The sequence below is a fragment of the Ahaetulla prasina genome, chromosome 2 (genome assembly GCF_028640845.1).
Source record: "Ahaetulla prasina isolate Xishuangbanna chromosome 2, ASM2864084v1, whole genome shotgun sequence".
Taxonomy (NCBI): domain Eukaryota; kingdom Metazoa; phylum Chordata; class Lepidosauria; order Squamata; family Colubridae; genus Ahaetulla; species Ahaetulla prasina.
Genome location: NC_080540.1, coordinates 125,422,617 through 125,442,829, shown reverse-complemented (window position 1 = coordinate 125,442,829; position 20,213 = coordinate 125,422,617). Strand labels below are relative to the sequence as shown.

The 20,213-nt window shown below is 41.5% G+C and overlaps 1 protein-coding gene across 5 annotated transcripts in view; it reads right to left on the bottom strand.

Moving 5' to 3' along the window:
* Window positions 1-20,213, bottom strand: part of GAS7 (growth arrest specific 7) — a 173,491-nt gene that overhangs the window by 12,047 nt on the left and 141,231 nt on the right. For all 5 annotated transcript variants that reach the window (XM_058173192.1, XM_058173196.1, XM_058173194.1 and 2 more), the window contains exons 7-13: window positions 18,185-18,300; window positions 10,279-10,353; window positions 7,225-7,303; window positions 5,605-5,733; window positions 4,237-4,360; window positions 2,185-2,264; window positions 322-420 (exon numbers count right to left, since the gene is read on the bottom strand). In XM_058173192.1, coding sequence (XP_058029175.1) covers window positions 322-420; window positions 2,185-2,264; window positions 4,237-4,360; window positions 5,605-5,733; window positions 7,225-7,303; window positions 10,279-10,353; window positions 18,185-18,300 — 702 coding nt within the window. The remainder of the gene's footprint in view (window positions 1-321; window positions 421-2,184; window positions 2,265-4,236; window positions 4,361-5,604; window positions 5,734-7,224; window positions 7,304-10,278; window positions 10,354-18,184; window positions 18,301-20,213) is intronic.

Sequence of the window (20,213 nt, the reverse complement as noted above, 5' to 3'; positions counted from 1 at the left end):
CACTTGACGAGCCCATTTATTTTTCTTCTTCAACATGCAGGTCTGCTCTTTTAGGTTTGACTTCATGGAATTAGGCATTATAAATGCCCACTTCCAATGTGGGTCTTGAATCCTGACTTTATACTGTCAAGAATCTCATTTCAAGGGCTCCACGTGACTGATCCTGACTCAAAATAAACAGTACTTATTGAGAGAGCCGAGTTATCTGCTTTTATGCAGTCATATACATTAGCAGACAAAGGATTCTACATAAGTTTTCAGATTTCTATAAAGCTTGCAGAAGTACAGCATGAGAAAGGATTCCAAGATAAGTAGACTCACACTTTGGTTGAACATGTCTGTCTCGTGTCGCAACTGTGTATATTGGCAAAGGTGCTGCCGAATCATTTCCACCCTCTCGACTTCTAGCCTCTCAAGTTCCTGAAATGAAAGAATGAAATACGTTCACTAATGGATAAGGAATAAAGCCCCACCACTGTGAATCAAATATAAAGCAAATGATTATTCATTTTAGTCTGTTTTGGTACTTTGTAATTGCTCCCTAAAGCAAAGGTGGGCAATCCACAGATAATGGACAATTTTTATGGCCCTTGGGAGCCCCCAAAATCATGCTATCAAAATTAGATGGCAAGCCAGGCTAGGTGTGATTGTTCATTAAAAAGTAAAATAAAATCAGAAATAGTACAACAAATTCCTTGATAGGTTTAATCCCTTAAAATATCTTATTTTATTGAATGCTGACTTTCAGTAATACAAGCAAAACAAATCAAAATTTCTCACTATGCTACACTGTTGTGACTCCCCTTGAAAATTTCTCCTTTCCTTTTTCTCTCCTTTCCTTTTCTCCACACTTCAAATATAATGCATAGTTCTGATACGAGTGGACAAATAAATATTTTCTCAAAAATTGTAAAATTGAAGATAGGCATGTATGTGCTAAATGAGTCAATAGTGTGAAAAAAATACAACTTATTTTTTATGTGTTTATATTTGTGCTGTCAAGTCAGCTTTTTGATTCCCTGTGACTGTCTAGACTAGTATCTGCAGTTTTCTTGGCAAGGTTTTTTGGAAGTGGTTCATCATTGACTGATTCCTAGGGCTCAGAGTGACTGGCCCAAGGTCACCCAACTGGATGTGTGCCTCAGACGGGACTAGAACATTTTATAATATTAAACAATTTTAAAATGAAGACATTAAAAACAGTTAAAATGGCAATTAAAACAAGCTAGTTGAAAATGTTCATCATCGCCTTTAGAACAAAAGAATATATTTTTAAAGGCATTTTTTTAAAAAGTTCATAAAGATGCCAGGGCCCTCAACATTGCAGGCCATGCATTCCAAAGAGCTGAGTTAGTAACCAAAAAGGTTTAATCTTGACTCACCACCAGACAAGTTCACAGAAACTGTTGACAAACCTCCTCTAGTGATCTCTTAAAGCATGGAGGTTCATATAGGAAGAACCATTGCTTCAAGTGGGGGATCTACATAGTGACATGATATGGAGCAGTTTCTAGACAGAAGGCTAGGAAATGTAAAGGGCAAATATGGGGATTTCTAAACATGTGATGGGACTGCTGGTTCCAAAGGTAGCCCTATTATTATTATTATTTTTAAAAAAAGATAATTTTAGTCTAAGGAAGGGAGAATATACAACCAAGTTTGAGCAAAAATTCAAGTACAGGGATTTCAGAATTGGAAACACAGTTTTATATATAAAATCGGCTAAAGGTAAAGGTAAAGGTTCTCCTCGCACATACGTACTAGTCGTTGCTGACTCTAGGGGGCAGTGCTCATCTCCGTTTCAAAGCCAAAGAACCAGCGCTGTCCGAAGACGTCTCCGTGGTCATGTGGCCGGCATGACTCAACGCCAAAGGCGCACGGAACGCTGTTACCTTCCCACCAAAAGTCGCCCCTATTTTTTCTACTTGCATTTTTACGTGCTTTCAAAACTGCTAGGTTGGCAGAAGCTGGGACAAGTAACGGGAGCTCACCCCGTTACATGGCAGCACTAGGGATTCGAACCACTGAGCTGCCAACTTTTCAATCGACAAGCTCAACGTCCTAGCCCCTGAGCCAACGCATCCCTTTAAAATCGGCTAATATAAGTAATTACACCCAAGGTGGGAAAAAACCCATTTTACTTCTGAAATATGCACTGTAGGACGAGGCTATCATTTAACTTACCAGAGAGGTGGTTACCATTTCTTCAAACCATTTTGACTGAGCTTGGTTATACAAATCCACACAACGCATGAGATCATCTCCTAGAAAACAAATTCCCCAAAGCATCATGTGAGTTCTTCTTGCAATTCATTCACCTACCCAAAGGGTGCTTTACTATTAATATCAATATGCCATTATGATTTTACTTTTTGATCTTTCCTGGAATTGTATTGCAGCTATGCAGGGCAACTGTGCAAGTTTAGTGAAAGATGCTGCTGCTTTGAGGAAATGCTATGTGACAAGACAGGTATTACATAATTGCCTTCTTGCATATCAAAACACTTTTCTGCCTTTCAGTATGAAGCACTGCACTACACAGCCCTAGTAGCTAATTCAAACTAATTAAGAAAAAAGCAAAAACTAATCTCTTCATCCTTATTAGAAGTGAGAAAGTCATTAAGAAACATATTGCAAATTCAGCTGGTTGATCGGCATGTCTCATTAACTTCATATTAAGAATGTTTAAGAGAAGATGAAGAAACAAAGTTCAGTGCTATTACTGCCTACCCTTTTTCCCCCTTTAAGGAAATCTCCCTAGGTTTCCCTGACCAAAGAATAATGAAAAATAATATTTGACTACAAATGAAAAAAAATATTGTTTCCTTCCTTTGGAGATTCCAATTTATAAATTGCATTCTTAAGTTCAGATACTAGTGATCAAATTATACTTAACAAAGAATCCTTAGGTGAACAGAGGTGATACACCATCCACATGGAAGTTAAATATAAAATCCTTCTGCGATTTGATTGCATACTGCCTAGTTTTGTGTAGTGGATTTGAATTTGAAATAATGAAACAGTCAGTCAGTACTTTATAACACTGTTTATTGGGCAGAAACAGAAACCTTCAAATTTCTTTTGAAATTTTCACTGTACTTTGCAGAATTGCACATAAATAGTAAGGATGTGTTCAGATTTGCAGAAAGATGTCCTGTTTAAATTTGGACCTCAGCTGTATACAGCCTACGTCAACTTCTATTCACTTCAGGATTCAATGAAACATACAATTTGACCAGCAGTAAATAAACTTTGCATGCAGCTGTAAACAGAGGCACATATTAGAAAACTAAATGGGAGGATAATTTAACCAAGACTAGATGAATCTTCACACAGGTTTGCCTATTGGCAGTTTTGCTGCCTGAAACAAACACACTTTTCAGTGGCTTTTGTATGCTTGTTTCTTTCTAACCCAGTAATTCAATAAGCCCCAAATTCTGCACTGAGATAGAACAGTAGGATCTATATTAACGGTATACAATAATACATATAAATTTATTGTAAAGTTGACTTAGGTGATAATTTGACTTTCTCTTTCCTGCCATCTACTGTACAATGCAAACAGTATTATTTTTTTTTACAAAAGCAAATATAAGTAATTTCAAATTGAAAAAATATAAATGTTAGCTCCAATTCTGTTTGTCATGGAATTCAGATAGATACATAAAAAAGAGAAATATTTTAAATTGATTTATTTCTACAGTACCCAAAAGTTCACATGATTCAATTAATTTAAGAAATATTGGTACAGTGATGACATAGGTGTGGCTTGCCTTCTGCAGCTGATGCTCTCCAAGTATGTTGGAGACTCTCAAATCCAACTGATAGACCAAGGAGGCCTTCCTGACTGGAGGTATAAGAGATGGTCCAACCCAGCTGAAGATTGTGCTGGACTCATGTCCTCTAATACTGGCTACTTTTCCTTGATTTCCTTACATGCATCTTAAAAGTGAAAGTATGGGATAACTATAATGGTCTATAATGGAACTAAATCCTGGAAACAAGATCAACAGGGTCAGAAGATCCAAACTGGTTTTTCATATATGGTTTATCAGACAAAATATAGATAAAAACCTAAAGAATGAGTTTTGATCAATGCCAAAATTTAATGAATCATGCTTTTCTTCCTAGCTAAATCAATAGAAGGATTTTTATACCCCATTTCCCTTTGACATTCAAATTTCCTTCTTTCTGTGTCTTTGTACCGCACAGTGTCCTCATTCTACATACACTCACCAGCTTGAGTAGACTTCCGCCTGGCCTTTTTAATTTCCTCTTCTGTCTTGTTGCTCAGTTTTATCTCCAACTGCTGTGTTTTCATCTCTAAATCCTTTTGCCTCTCTGTTAATGCTTTTCGAGCCTTGAAACAAACCAAGAGTCATAAATTTCTTCACAGAAAGAAATATCTGTCTGCCTTTTCCTTTCCATAAGATTTATTCTTTTGCAGACTAAATCACTGCAAAAACAAAGTACGTGCTATGATCTTTGTAGCTAGAACATCAAGGAAATGAACAGGTGTACTATCTCCTTTATGAGACCTTGAGCACCAAACTATTAGGAACCAAAGTACCACCAGTGTCTGAAAAAAGGTGGTATCTAGGTGATACTATTGAGGAGCCCTAGTGGCACAGTGATTAAGTGCAGTATTGCAGGCAAACTATGCCCACAGTCTGGAGTTCGATCCTGATGGGGCTCAAGGTTGATTTAGCCTTCCATCCTTTTGAAGTCAGTAAAAATGAGGACCCAGATTGTTGGGGGCAATATGCAAATAATGCTAACATTGCAACCCGCCCAGAGAGTGCTGTAAAGTACAGCAGGTGATATTGAAGTCTAAATGCTATTGTTGTTTGGAACCCTATTTTATTTAGTTACTTTAAAACATTGCTGAATAGATTACGCTGTATTTCCACAAGTTGGCTCTTTTCAGGACCTTTTTGCCAGCAGAAGCAAAGGATAAAATTATTGACCTACTCATTTCACTTATCAAAGTTGTCCAAACTAGTAATTAAACATATTCAGTATTGTTTATGGGATAATAGGACAGCATCTTCTGTTATACATTAGAACATAGGACATAAAATATAGACTAGAGAACATGGCATAAATAATCTTGTCCTCCTGTCTCTATCCTGGTACTTTCTTTTCTTCCCAGGGTGACTTTCCCTGCACTAGTATGGCCAACCAGACCACTTGGAGTGATGGCTTATAGCTTGAAGAACCATATTTTTCTTACAATCAAATTATATATGCACTATTTTTTCAAATATCTGCCTGCCTGCCTGCCTGCCTGCCTGCCTGCCTGCCTGCCTGCCTGCCTGCCTATCTATCTATCTATCTATCTATCTATCTATCTATCTATCTATCTATCTATCTATCTATCTATCTATCTATCTATCATCTATCCATCCATCCATCCCAAGGATTTCTTTCTTTCTATCTATCTATCTATCTATCTATCTATCTATCTATCTATCTATCTATCTATCTATCTATCTATCTATCATCTATCCATCTATCATCTATCCATCCATCCATCCCAAGGATTTCTATGACAAGCTTTTGAGGATGCACACCAATTTTGCCTTATTTATGAGAAATTCTTACCTTTTCCACTGCTGCATATCTACTAACCAGCTGTTTTCGCAAATCAGCAATATGATGGTCATACTTTTTCATATCTTTCTTGAAGTTTTCACGGAAGTTGAGTAGTGGTTTCTCCACTTCTGCCTGGAGCTGGAATAAAGGAAAAAAAAGGGGGGGGATGGTTTAAGAGGCTTTAGATGCTAGGAACTGGGGCGGGGTTGGGGGAGAAATACTTTGATTTAGCATAGGAGAAATGGGGATAATTCTTTCTTTCTTTTTGAACTTCAGAGCCAATTAGTTTCTATACATTGTGGGGTAGCAATAACCAATGTTGGCTAAAAGCTAATATAAATGAGTCAGATTGGTTTATAGTTAAAAAACCCTAGGAAATATTGATAATTTGAACTAAAAAAGAGAGTAAAAGAAAAGTCCAATCTATCTCTATCCACCTATCAAGAAAATTATATGGACAGGTGCCTGAAGTTATTAGGACTTGAAGTTAACCTGAAAAAATAAATGCTATTCCTTTTGAATGGAAGGAGGAACTGAAAAGTGCTGTAGAAAGTTCTGAAAACAAGAAAAAAGGCTAAGTGATATAATCATGGATTTCATATCTATTTTGATCCTCAGATGTCTGTGTGAAGCAAACATTTCAAAGCAAAGAGAGAAAGAACATAATCCTGGAAATTTCAAAGCAGTTGCCACTTCTACAATGAGATATATATGAATTTTTTCTCTCTCTCTATGTTGAAGGGATGGGCAGGGTTAACAAATTATGAAACAAAAAATGAGCCCTTAGGATACAATTCATTTGATTCCTGCCAGTTAGAATAGCCTGTTCTAAAATTTCAGCATTTCAGAGAGGAATCAGTTACTTTCTTAACTGTAAATTAGCTACAAATTGACTGTTACTTTCTTAACTGTAAATTAGCTACAAATTAGCTACAAATTGAATCAGGACATGGTTATCTAGGCCTTTGTCCAAATATCATCAAATTATAAAATATTGAGATTGCAATCTTGTACGCGATGATGAAAACAAGAGAGGTTACTTACCTAATAAGTGGCCAGTTCTTACTACTATTACCACTACTATTGGTATCTTGATGAGCACTAGGATATTATTTTGGGGGGAGGGGAACTGAAGAAATGATATTGTTCAATCCAGAAGTGTCAAACTCACAATGTCACGCTGTCATCATGTGATGTATCGCGACTTTCCCCCCCTTCGCTAAACCGGGGGTAGGCATGGCCAAAGAGTGATGTATCCGGCCTGCGGGCCGCGAGTTTGACACCCCTGGTCCAATCACTGATAAACGTTAGCACATACTTAAATTTATTCTATTGCAACCCATAACTTTTGGGAATGAAATTTTGTCAGGATCAGGAATGAACAACGCAATCTCAGGTAATCCCAGGCCCATAAAAACATTTATTTATTTATTTGTTTGTTTGTTTGAATACATATGATATATATAAGTATAAGTTTGAACTGAATCCATAAAATGAATACAATTAAAGGGAACATTAGGACAGGGATGGTAGGCATGCTGGTACTCTTATGTACGCCCCTTACAGACCTCTTAGGAATGGGGTGATTACATGATTACATTTGACAATTTAGAGGAAATGATTTGATACCTTAGAGGAAAATTTAAGATGAACCTCTGCTTCATCAGCCATGCTTTTTTTTAGCTGAGACCAAGATTCGCCGAGTGTCCTGCAATGCATAAACCTGGTTAATAAGAAATGACTTTTTCATTAGGATCTGAAACTCATCATTACCACAGCTAATGGGTTTAGCTATTAGCCAAAGCACAACGTTTAACATTATTCTCAATAATTCTCTCTCTAAATGTATACTCCTATTTGAATTCAGCGAAGACATAATCATGAATATCTTTAGAAAAATCTTATCCAAATCTCAATATTAATAAATGAAACTCACAATATAAGGCTTAAAACTAATGCTTATTTCAAATAAACCATCAACTTTTTTGTGTTCTTAGTTTTAAATTCAGAAGATGAAACTAATGAAACAGGAGATTTGGGTGAATTAAATTATACTTTTGGAAAACCAAAAGTTAAATCTAATATAAATGTAAACATGTCATATGAACTGGCTTTAAAATGTGAATTAACTCCAGATAATTTTTCTATAAAACTCCCTTAAACTTAAGCTTGAAGATTGCTTAGAGCAGGGGTGTCAAACTTGATTTCATTGAGGGCTGCATGAGGATTGTATTTAATATATAACAGAGTTGGAAGGTACCTTGGAGGCCTTCTAGTCCAACCCCCTGCCCAGGCAGGAAACCCTACACCATCTCAGTCAGATGGTTATCCAACATTTTCTTAAAAATTTCCAGTGTTGGAGCATTCACAACTTCTGCAGGCAAGTCGTTCCACTTATTAATTGTTCTAACTGTCAGGAAATTTCTCCTTAGTTCTAAGTTGCTTCTTTCCTTGATCAGTTTCCACCCATTGCTTCTTGTTCTACCCTCAGGTGCTTTGGAGAACAGCCCGACTCCCTCCTCTCTGTGGCAACCCCTGAGATATTGGAACACTGTTACCATGTCTCCCCTAGTCCTTCCCCTCATCAAACTAGACATACCCAGTTCCTGCAACCGTTCTTCATATGTTTTAGCCTCCAGTCCCCTAATCATCTTTGTTGCTCTTCTCTGCACTCTTTCTAGAGTCTCAACATCTTTTTTACATTGTGGCGACCAAAACTGGATGCAATATTCCAAGTGTGGCCTTACCAAGGCATTATAAAGTGGCACTAACACTTCACGTGATCTTGATTCTATCCCTCTGTTTATGCAGCCCAGAACTGTGTTGGTTTTTTTAGCAGCTGCTGCACACTGCTGGCTCATATCTAAATGGTTATCCACTAGGACTCCAAGATCCCTCTCACAGGTACTACTATTGAGCAAGGTACCACATATACGACACCTGTGCATTTTGGGGTTTTTTTGCCTAAATGTAGAACCTTACTTTTTTCACTGTTGAATTTCATTTTGTTAGATAGCGCCCAATGTTCAAGTCTGTCAAGATCTTTCTGTAACTTGAGCCTATCTTCTGGAGTGTTGGCTATTCCTGCCAGCTTGGTGTCATCTGCAAATTTGATGAGTTCCCCATCTATCCCCTCGTCCAAGTCATTGATGAAGATGTTGGAGAGTACTGGGCCTAAAACAGAGCCTTGGGGTACTCCACTGCATACTTCCCTCCATGTGGATGTAGTTCCGTTGAGGACTACACGTTGAGTGCGGTTGGTCAGCCAGTTACGAATCCATCTGGTGGTGGTGCTGTCTAACCCACATTTTTCTACTTTATCTAGTAGTAGGTTATGGTCTACTTTATCAAATGCTTTACTGAAGTCTAAGTAAATTATATCGACAGCATTCCTCTGGTCTACTAATTTGATCTCGGTGGGAGGGGGAGCAGGTAGCCATGGCTGCGGTGTGTGTGATTAACTCAACATCACTCCTGTCAGGGGTGCCTGTGGTAGCCCAAGTGCTTTGCCAGCAAAAATGGGATCCCAAACTCCATTTTCAGCCGTGATGGTCCCCTGCAACTCACTGTCAGCAAAATCGGAGCTTGGGAGGGCCACCCTCCCAAGCTCCATTTTTGTTGGCAGAAGCACTGTGGGTCAGTCCTTCTCTGTTTCCAGGGCAACCCTGCGGGCCAGATCTAAGCACCCCGCGGGCCAGATTTGGCCCATGGGCCTTGAGTTTGACACCCCTGGTTTAGAGGGATGGACCTTAATGATTTAACTAATGAGGGTATTTTGGTTCTTTTGGCAAAATCATTTACTATGTAAAATAATTGGAAATAAATCATAAAAATACAGGTTTTAATTTGTTCTGATGACTGAAAAGAAACTAGATTTCTCAACATTAAATTTGTTAAATGATTTTTTATGCATTCTAAGCATAAGGGGCCATAATCTTAAGACATTTGATGTAATATAATTCAGTAGCTAACAGTGGAAATTACAAATCTATGGAATCGAACTTTACGTGTCATATTTACATATTATAACATATCAAGCCAAGAGTTTAGCACATGTGGAATGTGCATGATAAATTTACCAAACTATCTATATTTTGAGCATTTTTACAAATACAGCAGATGGACAATTTAGGAGAAATATTTCTATAGGCACTTAGAATACTTCAGAAGCAGGGGTGAAATCCGACCAGTTTGGGTGAACTGCTAGGGATTATTGGCATCGGTTCACCGAACTGGTAGTAATCTATTCCATATATGACTGTTCTAAAGGGTTTGAAAAATATTCTGTTCTTTCGGTATGGATGACATTTTATAGATTTGTTGTTATAGTGAAAGCTTTTATTTTAAAAATTAACTGGAAAGTCCCCATGCTTTGACCACATTACTGTATAAAGAGTCACCTTAGGTCAACTAGGTTTCTTATTTCAATTGCAATAAAATATGACAAGTTTGGACATCATTTTAAAAACCCAACCAGTTTGATCTTTGCCAATTCAATTCTTCCTTCAACTGCTATAATATTATATAGCTTACATATCATAGGCATATATGGAAGAATTAGACAAGATGGTCCAATAGTCTAATATTCTTCTTGTAGAAGAAGATGACTCTCCTAATAATGCCATCAATTTTAGAGCAGACTGTAATCTGGCAGGTAATTAGAATACAAAAATGCAAATTTACCCTTCTTCCTGGGCAGCCAGGGAGTTCTGTGATAGTTTAGATAGGTTCTTGGCATATTCTTCTTCAATTTTTATTCTGGGAAAAAAAATACCCACCATGACATCAGCCAAAAGCTATTATGTATTAAAAATGTAGCTTGTAATTACAATCAAATGCAGTACATTTAGCAACTCACCTCTTGGGAACCTGTATTTTTGTATATTTATAGATTTACCCACGAAGTTTGCCAAGAAAATTAATAATTTAATAATTTCACTAAACTCATGGATTATAATCACAATCCTATATAGGATATCCATGAGTGTAATGAAATTATATAGGTCTAAGTGCTATTTGCTATCCTATATGCCTCTGTTAACGGTAATTGTTCTGCAGTTGATAAAGCAGTGATAAAAGAGGGAGGAATAGAATAAATCTTAAACTAATACACAAGATTTGTATTGACCCACTTCTTTCCAAAAGTTTCCACTGATAACTTATTTGTCAAAAAAGTCCTTGCATGCACAAGGAAAGAACAAAGAGCAAAGCAAAGCATGATTTACAAAGTCTAACAAGTACAACCAGTTTTCAAGCTAAAGAACATTCCCTGTGCTCTGAAGAATGAAGATTTGTTGATGCCCATGTTTTGTCAAAGGGATGGTAAACAGTTTTTATACTTAAAAGCCTCCATTGAGTCATGAGAACATTTCACTATTAATTCGCCAAAGTATAATTGTAGGAAATGAACTGATGCTGCAGCCCCTTCATTTTTCTCTCTCTCTCTGATCAGGCAGACAAGTCCATTCATGGAACAGAATGTTCCAATCGCCAGTTGCAAGTTGCTCTCCCTCCTATTATTATATGGAAAACGATTTAGGAGAATGCTCTTTTTAAAAGAAAAATTATAAATAACGAACAGCTATAAATAATAACTGTTTATCTTTCTCTCTTGGTTTATCCTTCCATGTCACACAGGCATTTTAAGTTATTTAAACGACCAGAGCTAATGAGAGCATTTGGGTGGAAGGGGTGGGGTGTGGTGGAGAGATTTCTGAGATATGTCAAAATCAGCAAGAAGCATGACTCATCTGGACTCGGAATGAACTCAAGCAAATTACACTCCTCTCTTTCTGTAGCAAATATTTAAACGGGTCCTTAGTAATTATAAGAGCTGTTTTCGTATTTAAAAAAGCCACCTGAGGAAACAGTGCTTGCTGGTTTTTAATCCATCCAGCCTGCAGCAATGACATTATGAAACAGAGCTCCTGAGATTGAAATTCCTACCAAGGAAATGATTTTTGACAACTCCCTCTCTCTCTCTCTCAATGCTGCACTCTCTGAAAATCAGAAGGAAAAGATGCTTGAAAACAATATGAGGATAGATAGGAACTGGTATGATTAATTGAAGATGATGGAATTTTCTTAAGATACCCTCTTTATAAGAATTAGCATATTTGTGTTGCTACAAACTTTTGACTGTTGATATTTTGCTACATAGAAAAAAATCTTTTGCTTGTTTTCTCACCGTAGGTATCTTTCTGTATATAAAGTGAGAGAGCAGAAAGCGAGAAGATATTTATTTATTTATTTATTTATTTTGTCACAACAATATATGTAGGTATCATACAAAAAGATTATATAGTATATAAACATATATATGAGTAAATATAGGAGGTATAAGCATATATATATATATATATATATATATGAAGAAGAAAAGAAAAACAACAACAACAATAGGACAGGAACGGTAGGCACGTTTGTGCGCTTCTATTCTATTCTATTCTATTCTATTCTATTCTATTCTATTCTATTCTATTCTATTCTATTCTATTCTATTCTGCACGCCCCTTATGGTCCTCTTAGGAATGGGGTGAGGTCAATAGTAGAAAGTTTGGTTAAAGCTTTTAGGATTATGAGAAGAGATATTACAAGCAATGGCTGTAATTTGTTGAAGATGGAGCTATTTTTTTTTTCTATTTTCTATTTCTATTTTCTCTTTCTATTTTTAAAGACCACCCAGAAATTTAAGCTGGTCCAGTATGCAGCAACTCACATCTCATTTGCCCATCGTGATACTACTATTTACTCCATATTGTTGTTGTAGATGGATTGGCTACTACTAGATCTCCAAGTATAATTCACAGTACTGGTTACTATCTTTAAACCCATTAATGGCTTAAAGTCTAATATATTTCAGAGACTGCCTTTCCCAAATTTGCTCACCAGATCCTGCCAATCATAGAATCCCTGCTCAGGACTCTTGGGTAGCGTGACAGGAGGGGCCTTACAGGTGGACATTCTCTTTGACAGCTTCCCTCCTATGAAACCCTCAGCACAACTCTGGGTCATCCTTATCCTTACAGTCTTTCTAGCTTTTCTAGAAGGCCTTTCAGGACTGATTCTGGAACCCTGTATTCATTTTTATTATAATGACATTGATTCTATTTTATAGCTGTCTTATTTTTATACTATCATGTTTTATTATATATGTTGTAAACCACATGCAGTCTGTTTGGATTTGGAGTACACAGGGGGGTCCTCGGGTTACAACGGCAATTGGGACTGGAATTTCTGCCACTAACTTATATGGCTGTAAAGCACACTGCTTGACAATCCCAGCAGCCCCTGTTGCTGTTGATAAGCAAAGAACACTTAGCAAGTCTTTCCTTCTTAGGTGGCTAGCAAGCAGACCCATGGGTGAGCTATGAATGGGTGGAAGTCATGGAGCGTGGGTGGGCAGGACCAAGTAAATGGGGAGATAGATGGGGAGATAGATTCTACAGGCAGGCACGAGTGGGAGCTATGAGTGAGAGCAGGTGCAGGAACGTGTGTAAATGGGTGCTACAGGTGGGCATAAGTGTGTGTGGACACTACAAAGTGCAGGTGGGTGCTATGGAGCACAAGATCCCCCTGCCACCAGAGGCTCCTCTGGAAAAAAAGCAGCAGGAGTGTCTTGAACTTCTACTAGTTTTTCCATTGACTTTACCTAGGGGAAGCCAGTAGGGAAAATTGCAACAGGTAATCACATGACCTCATGATGCTGTGATAATTGTAAGCCCTCTGTTACAATTTGAACGGTCACTGAATGAATGGATGTTGAGAACTACTCGCATACCATTTCATCAATAAATATATACACGAAACTATTAGTGTTGTGTTCGGCGAGCCGCCATGTTAAATGAGAGACGGTATCCTATTGGTTAAGACGCATGGCAACCCAATGGGCGGGAATTCTTAGTGTGTTGATTGGCTCTCCTGTTTGACAGCAGGTTTATATAAGAGCTGTCAAACGCAGGGTGCCAGCCATTATTGTTTTGAAGTTGGCTTTCATTAAAGGTTGCTTGTTTACTACGCTCGTAGTCGCCTCAGTAATTCCTCGAACCCAATACACAATACTGGCGACGAAGGTGGGATTCTGAGGTGATTAGCGTTCGGACCGTCCAGAATTTCCCTCTTCCGATTCGAACCGGCCGTTCGATGGCTCCGCCTGTGTTTGCCCCGTTCCTTGTCAGCGCGGAGACGTGGGAAGCATACGAAGATCGTTTTGAATGCTACTTGGAAGCCCACGATTACACCGGTCTGTCCAGCAACCGTAAGCGGGCGCATTTCTTAAACGCGTGCGGTCCTGAAGTGTTTGCCACTGCCGGGCTCTGGTGGCCCCTCTGTCCATTCATGATGTTCCATGGGATACCTTGAGGAGAAGTTAAAGGCACATTACGCGCCAACCCCGTCCCGAATTGCTCGACGGTTTAAATTCCGGCATCGCTTACAAGAAGAAGGGGAGCCCCTGAATCTATATATAGCCTCCCTCCGAACCGCTGCCCTGGAATGCGAATTCCAGGACCTAGATGACGCCCTGTTGGAGCAGTTAGTCTGTGGCGTGAGGGATCTTCGACTGCAGCGGCGTCTGTTAGCGATGAAAGATTTAACTCTCCCGATGGCATTAGACGAAGCACGAGCTGCCGAGATGTCGGAAAGGTCTACCGCTGACATCCGGCGCTTCCAAAATTCTACCAGTCAGTCCACGGGGGTGCATCACGAAGGCGACGATCCTGCTGACACCTCGGATGAGGAGACAGAAGTGGACCGCCTGAAGACCTCACCGCCCGGAAAGAAAAGGCTGCAAAAGAAGAAAGTAGCTGCCTGCCTCAGCTGTGGGGAGTTTCATCCTCGTGCATCCTGCCGTTTCCGTTCCGCTATTTGCCGCCGCTGTGGCAAGTCGGGGCATATTGCCAAAGTTTGCCATTCTGCTGGGCAGCCGCCAGATGAGTTAAAGTATCGCGCCCCAGGGAAGCCCCCTATGGGTGAGAACCGTTGTGATGTTGCCCAGGGGCATGGGCCCACAGAGGTCGTATTCCATCAGCATAGTTCAGCTGATTCTAAGAAACTGTCATTGACTGTAAAACTGGAGGGGGTGGCATGTCCCATGGAAATAGACACGGGCTCTTCACGGTCCATTATTTCTTGGGCTATCCTCAAGCGGGTAGTTCCTTCTTTTCTCTCATGCCGGTTGCAACCCTGCCCCGTCCGCCTTCGGGACTATCAGGGCAAGACAATTCCTGTCATGGGCCAAGGTCGTTTCCATGTGGAGACAAAAAACTTCAAAGGGTCCCTTCCCCTAATTGTTGTTAAGGGCTCCCTCCCAACACTATTGGGGTTGGACTGGTTTAGTGCTCTGGGCATGGGTATCTCGGGCATCCATTCTGTCTCTGGGGATAGTTATGACTTCCTTTTTACGGAGTTCAGCTCTGTTTTTGACGGCTCCTTGGGGAGGTATACGGGGTCCCCAATTTCATTGAATTTGGATCCACAGGTCGCTCCCATTCGATTGAAGCCCCGGAGAGTTCCACTGGCCCTCCGTCCCAAAGTTGAAGCAGAGCTAGATAAACTAATTCGGCAAGGGGTGTTGGAGCCCACGGATCATTCTAGTTGGGAGACACCCATAGTAGTTCCCATAAAGCCTGATGGCTCTATTCGCATATGTGCTGACTTCAAATGCACGCTGAATAAGGCTTTACAGGCTCATCCTTACCCTGTCCCAGTGGTCCAACATTTACTTCATTCCTTGGGCCCTGGCACCGTTTTTGCCAAACTAGATTTGGCTCAGGCATACCAGCAGCTTCCGTGGATGATGCATCTGCAGAAGCACAGACCATTGTCACCCACGAGCTTTCAAATGCCGGCGCCTGCAGTTTGGCATCAGCATTGCTCGGGTCTATTCCAAAATTTGATGGGCGGTTACTTCAGGGATTGCCTGGGGTCGTCCCTATTTCGACGACGCCCTAGTCTCCGCTGGTGGTCAGGCCGAACTCGTCGAGAGGGTGAGGGCTGTGTTATCCGCTTCAAGCAGGCTGGTCTCAAGTTGAAACGCTCCAAATGTGTCATAGGGGTCCCTCAAGTAGAGTTCTTGGGGTATCTCGTGGATGCTAAAGGCATCCACCCTGCCCGCTAAGGTGGCCGCCATTAAATCTGCCCCTATTCCGACCTCAAGGACGGAACTGCAGGCATTCTTGGCCTCCTTAATTTTACAGTGTGTTCTTGCCTCACAAGGCTTCGGTGGCTGAACCTCTCCACCGCCTGTTGGACAAGAACACACCGTGGTCCTGGAGCCCCCTGGAGACTTCTGCCTTTCAAGCTGTCAAGGAGTTGCTCACTTCTTCGGCCGTATTGGTCCAATACAATGCTGACCTGCCACTTGTTTTAACGGCAGATGCTTCCCCCTTCGGTATTGGGGCTGTGTTAAGCCACCGTTTTCCCTGCGGCTTGGAGGCCCCTCTCGCATTTTACTCGAGGACTCTCTCTCCAGCTGAACGTAATTATAGCCAGCTGGATCGAGAGGCCTTGGCCTTGGTGGCCTCAGTTAAGAGGTTCCACGACTATGTGTATGGCCGCCGGTTCGAGCTTGTCACAGATCACAAGCCGCTATTAGGGCTTTTATCCGGAGACCGGCAGACACCAATTATTCTGTCGCCCCGTTTGTCGGTGGGCGGTATTTCTGGCCGCTTATAACTACTCCTGACATACCGGCCCGGCAAGCTGATCGCACACGCTGATGCGCTCAGTCGTTGCCCGTGCCTGGACAAGTCCACGATCCGGCACCGGTTCTCCGGTTCTCCTCATTGAGGACTGGGAGTCCCCGTAACGGCCGTTGACATTGCGGCTGCCTCTGCTGCCGATCCCATTTTTCGCAGGTGCTGGACTGGGTGGGCGGGGTTGGCCGTTGAACCCCGCGGCCACTGCGGCCGCGACATTCAGGCCGTTCCTCGCCAGACAGCACGAGTTGTCATCTCAGCGAGGCTGCTTGCTGTGGGGACATAGGGTCGTTGTTCCCCCCGCACTTCAAGTTCCCGTGCTTTCCCGGTTGCATGAAAGTCATCCGGGCATCGTCCGGATGAAGGGGTTAGCCCGGAGCTATGTCTGGTGGCCGTCATTAGATAAGGACATAGCTAACTGGGTTTCCCAATGCCAAGCATGCCAGATGTCCAGGCCGGCGGCTCCAGTCGCTGCCCGAGAGTGGGAAAACCCCAGGGCCCGTGGTCGCGGATTCATTTGGATTTCAAGGGCCCATTCAAGGGTCGCACCTTCCTAATTGTGGTGGATGCCTATTCGAAGTGGGTTGAGATAGCACTCATGGCATCCACCACTTCAGAGGCAGTGATACAGGTCTTGTCCAAGTTGTTTGCCACCCATGGGCTCCCTGATGTTCTAGTAACAGACAATGGACCGCAACTAGCTTCTGCCACCTTCTTGTCCTACCTGGCATCCCAGGGCATCCGTCACGCCCCAATTGCGCCATATCACCCGGCTAGTAATGGCCTTGCTGAAAGGGCGTGCGATCGGCCAAGGAAGCCCTGGCCAGGTTGGACACGGGACACTGGTATGAGAGGGTATCGGCCTATCTGTTGGCCCAGCACACGACACCCTGCCCCAGTACTAACAGAAGCCCTCTGAGTTATTAATGGGCGCCGCCTAAGGACCACGTTGGACCGACTCCACCCGGTTATTCACCCAGACCACCCCTGACCTGCTCCGGCCGCCCGGTCCTTCGCAGAGGGGACCACGTCTATGTGCAAAATTTTGGGGTGAACGCGTTGGCTACCTGGCATTATTTCGGGCATAACTGGTCCCTGCTCTTATAGGGTCCGCCTCGAAGGCGGCGGACGTGGCGGCGCCACGTGGACCAACTACGAGGGCGACCGTTAGCCATTCCCCTCGTGGCGAGAGGAACACCCGATGCCCGCCTGGTGTCGTTCCCTCTAATTCTGTTCCGGGTTCCAGCCCTCCACATGATGCCGTCAGCGACAACCGACCGCCCGACCTACCAGGGGGTGGAACTTCTCCCATCGTTGTGGCTCCACCTTCTGGGGCCTCTGCAGCGCTGCAGGTCCAACCTCCTTCCATTCGTGTCCAGCCGCCGTCCGTTCCTGAGTTACGGCGATCCACCAGACCGCGTCGGCCCCCGGCATACTTACAGGACTACGCATGCGCGATCCGGGGGGGAAGGAGTGTTGTGTTCGGCGAGCCGCCATGTTAAATGAGAGACGGTATCCTATTGGTTAAGACGCATGGCAACCCAATGGGCGGGAATTCTTAGTGTGTTGATTGGCTCTCCTGTTTGACAGCAGGTTTATATAAGAGCTGTCAAACGCAGGGTGCCAGCCATTATTGTTTTGAAGTTGGCTTTCATTAAAGGTTGCTTGTTTACTACGCTCGTAGTCGCCTCAGTAATTCCTCGAACCCAATACACAATAATTAGAGTAAAAAAGGGTAACAAACCCACCCTTCCATTTGCCGTCTGATCTCTGAATATTAGTTGTGTTTAACAGAAAATGCTCCACTAGACTTGTACATGGAGAGAATCAGGAAACATAAACCCAAACCACAACGGAGTCAATTTAGCTCATTAATGAGTTTTCTAAGTTACCTTTCTCGAATAAACTCTGCCATTTCTTTCTGCATTTGCTTCCCTTTCAGTTGTTTCTGCAGAAGAATTTCAAATCCCGAGACCGTACTGTTCCCTTGGGGGTCCTTCTTATCAGTCTAAAGAAAACGGAACAGCAAAAGAATGGGCCAGGTGAGATGTGTTAGAAAATGCAATCACATCCTTATACTGTTAACAGGCATTTGCAAATATGCTGGGAGATATCCAGCTGTCATAACACCCTCTCTTCCGTCCTAATATACCAGAGATATAATTGGTGCTAACAAATCTGCCAGGATTTCTTTAAAAAAAAAAAAGAAGAAGCAGCAAGTCATGGGCACCTGAGCTTGTTCTTGCACTCAGGAAAAAAGCCATTCAATAGCAGGGGATTTTACAATCACAAGAACTGACAATGACTATTGTAAAAGGATCTCATAATGGACTGCTTGGGATTGTACAGATTGAAAAAGGAACAGCCTCTTCTGAGGAGTCCAGGGTTTTGGTTAACTGGGAAGCTGAAAGAACATTCTGGAAAAAGGCAGTGGCAATCCAATTAAAATTAACAAGAAGTCTTCCTAAATGCAATCTCCAGTTCAAGCTATACTTTACTTTCTTCTCTGAGTTTGCAACTTCCAGGAAATTCTACCTTTTTTTATTATTACTACAAACATCTTCACGCTCACTTTTCACAAGTTCAAGAATGCTTACAACCCAGTATTAAAAATTAAACAAACTTGAAAGATTTAGCAAACTGGTGAACTCACTTCAGGTGGGCAAGTTCAAATCCAACTAACAAGTTGAATGTATTGAGCTCCAATCTATCTATGGGGTTATCTATGCCAGATGAATTGCAACAAGAACAAAACTGGTTGTATAGTCCCCCTAGTGGTCAGTAGTGAGTATAAACAGTTTGAATACAAACGGGTGGGGGGTGGTGTTGTACAGTGAGGCTTCTAATATCAGGCTCAGACAAATTGACATTTATAGGTCATTAATCCAGGAGTACAAGACAAATGAGAAGGGAGGTAGACCATTCATAGTACATTTGGTAAATTTCATTTTCTTTGTCTCTGCGTCAACCAAAAATTAACCAAAAGTTCTTGATGCTCTAAGGTAACATGAAATCAGTTACTTGATTGAGAAAGATATCAACCTAGACTTAGTATTTTATTCACCCATTTAGGCATGATCATGCTTATTGACATACACATTCCTTTCTTACTACAACTGTTTTGGAAACCATCTCTGGTGAATAAGACATGATGAGATAGATGCAAATGAGCTGAATGATACATAAAACACTATTTCTATATAAATTGTTAGGTTCAGATATGGCTGGACACAGTTTTATGGCTCTAATGGCTACAGTGATTACAGACTGGAGATGGAGATCATTACCCATTTATATGCAGCCACCGTCTCTCAAACATACACACACACACACACACATTCACTCTTCCTCTTTTCTTGGGCATATGGTCAACGAACAGAACAGAGAAGCAAAAAGACTTTTGCAGCATCCAATCTGGGTCGGTCACCGAGACCAGAGGTGACTGTTTACTGACTTGTGCTGGAGCCCTTCTTCAGGGAACTTTTCTCTCTCTGTGTTTACATAAAGTGTGTTACACTCCGCTAGTGAGAAGTACCCTGAATTATGCTCGAGCACAATTCTGAAAGCTCAGAAGACAAAACCTCTGGTCTCAGTGACCGACCCAGATTGGATCCTGCAATATTATCCTGGGATATGTATATTTGGCTTCATTAGTGAGAAAAAAACTTTTGATTGTCCCAATGTAATGCAACTTTCAGATTACTGGTTTTACACTATGAGAAATTGCGGAGGGAGAATTTATGCTGTGCAAACCCAAAGTTGCTGATCAACATTACTAGATAACAAGTGTTCAATCTGTGACTTTTGAAAGGAAGGCTTTTTTCTCCTTCCCCTTTTCTTCCCTCCCTCCTCAAAATAATTGTTTTTTCTCCAGCAACATATAATAGGAACCTACTGAGTGATCTGCTTGCCTGATAGGTG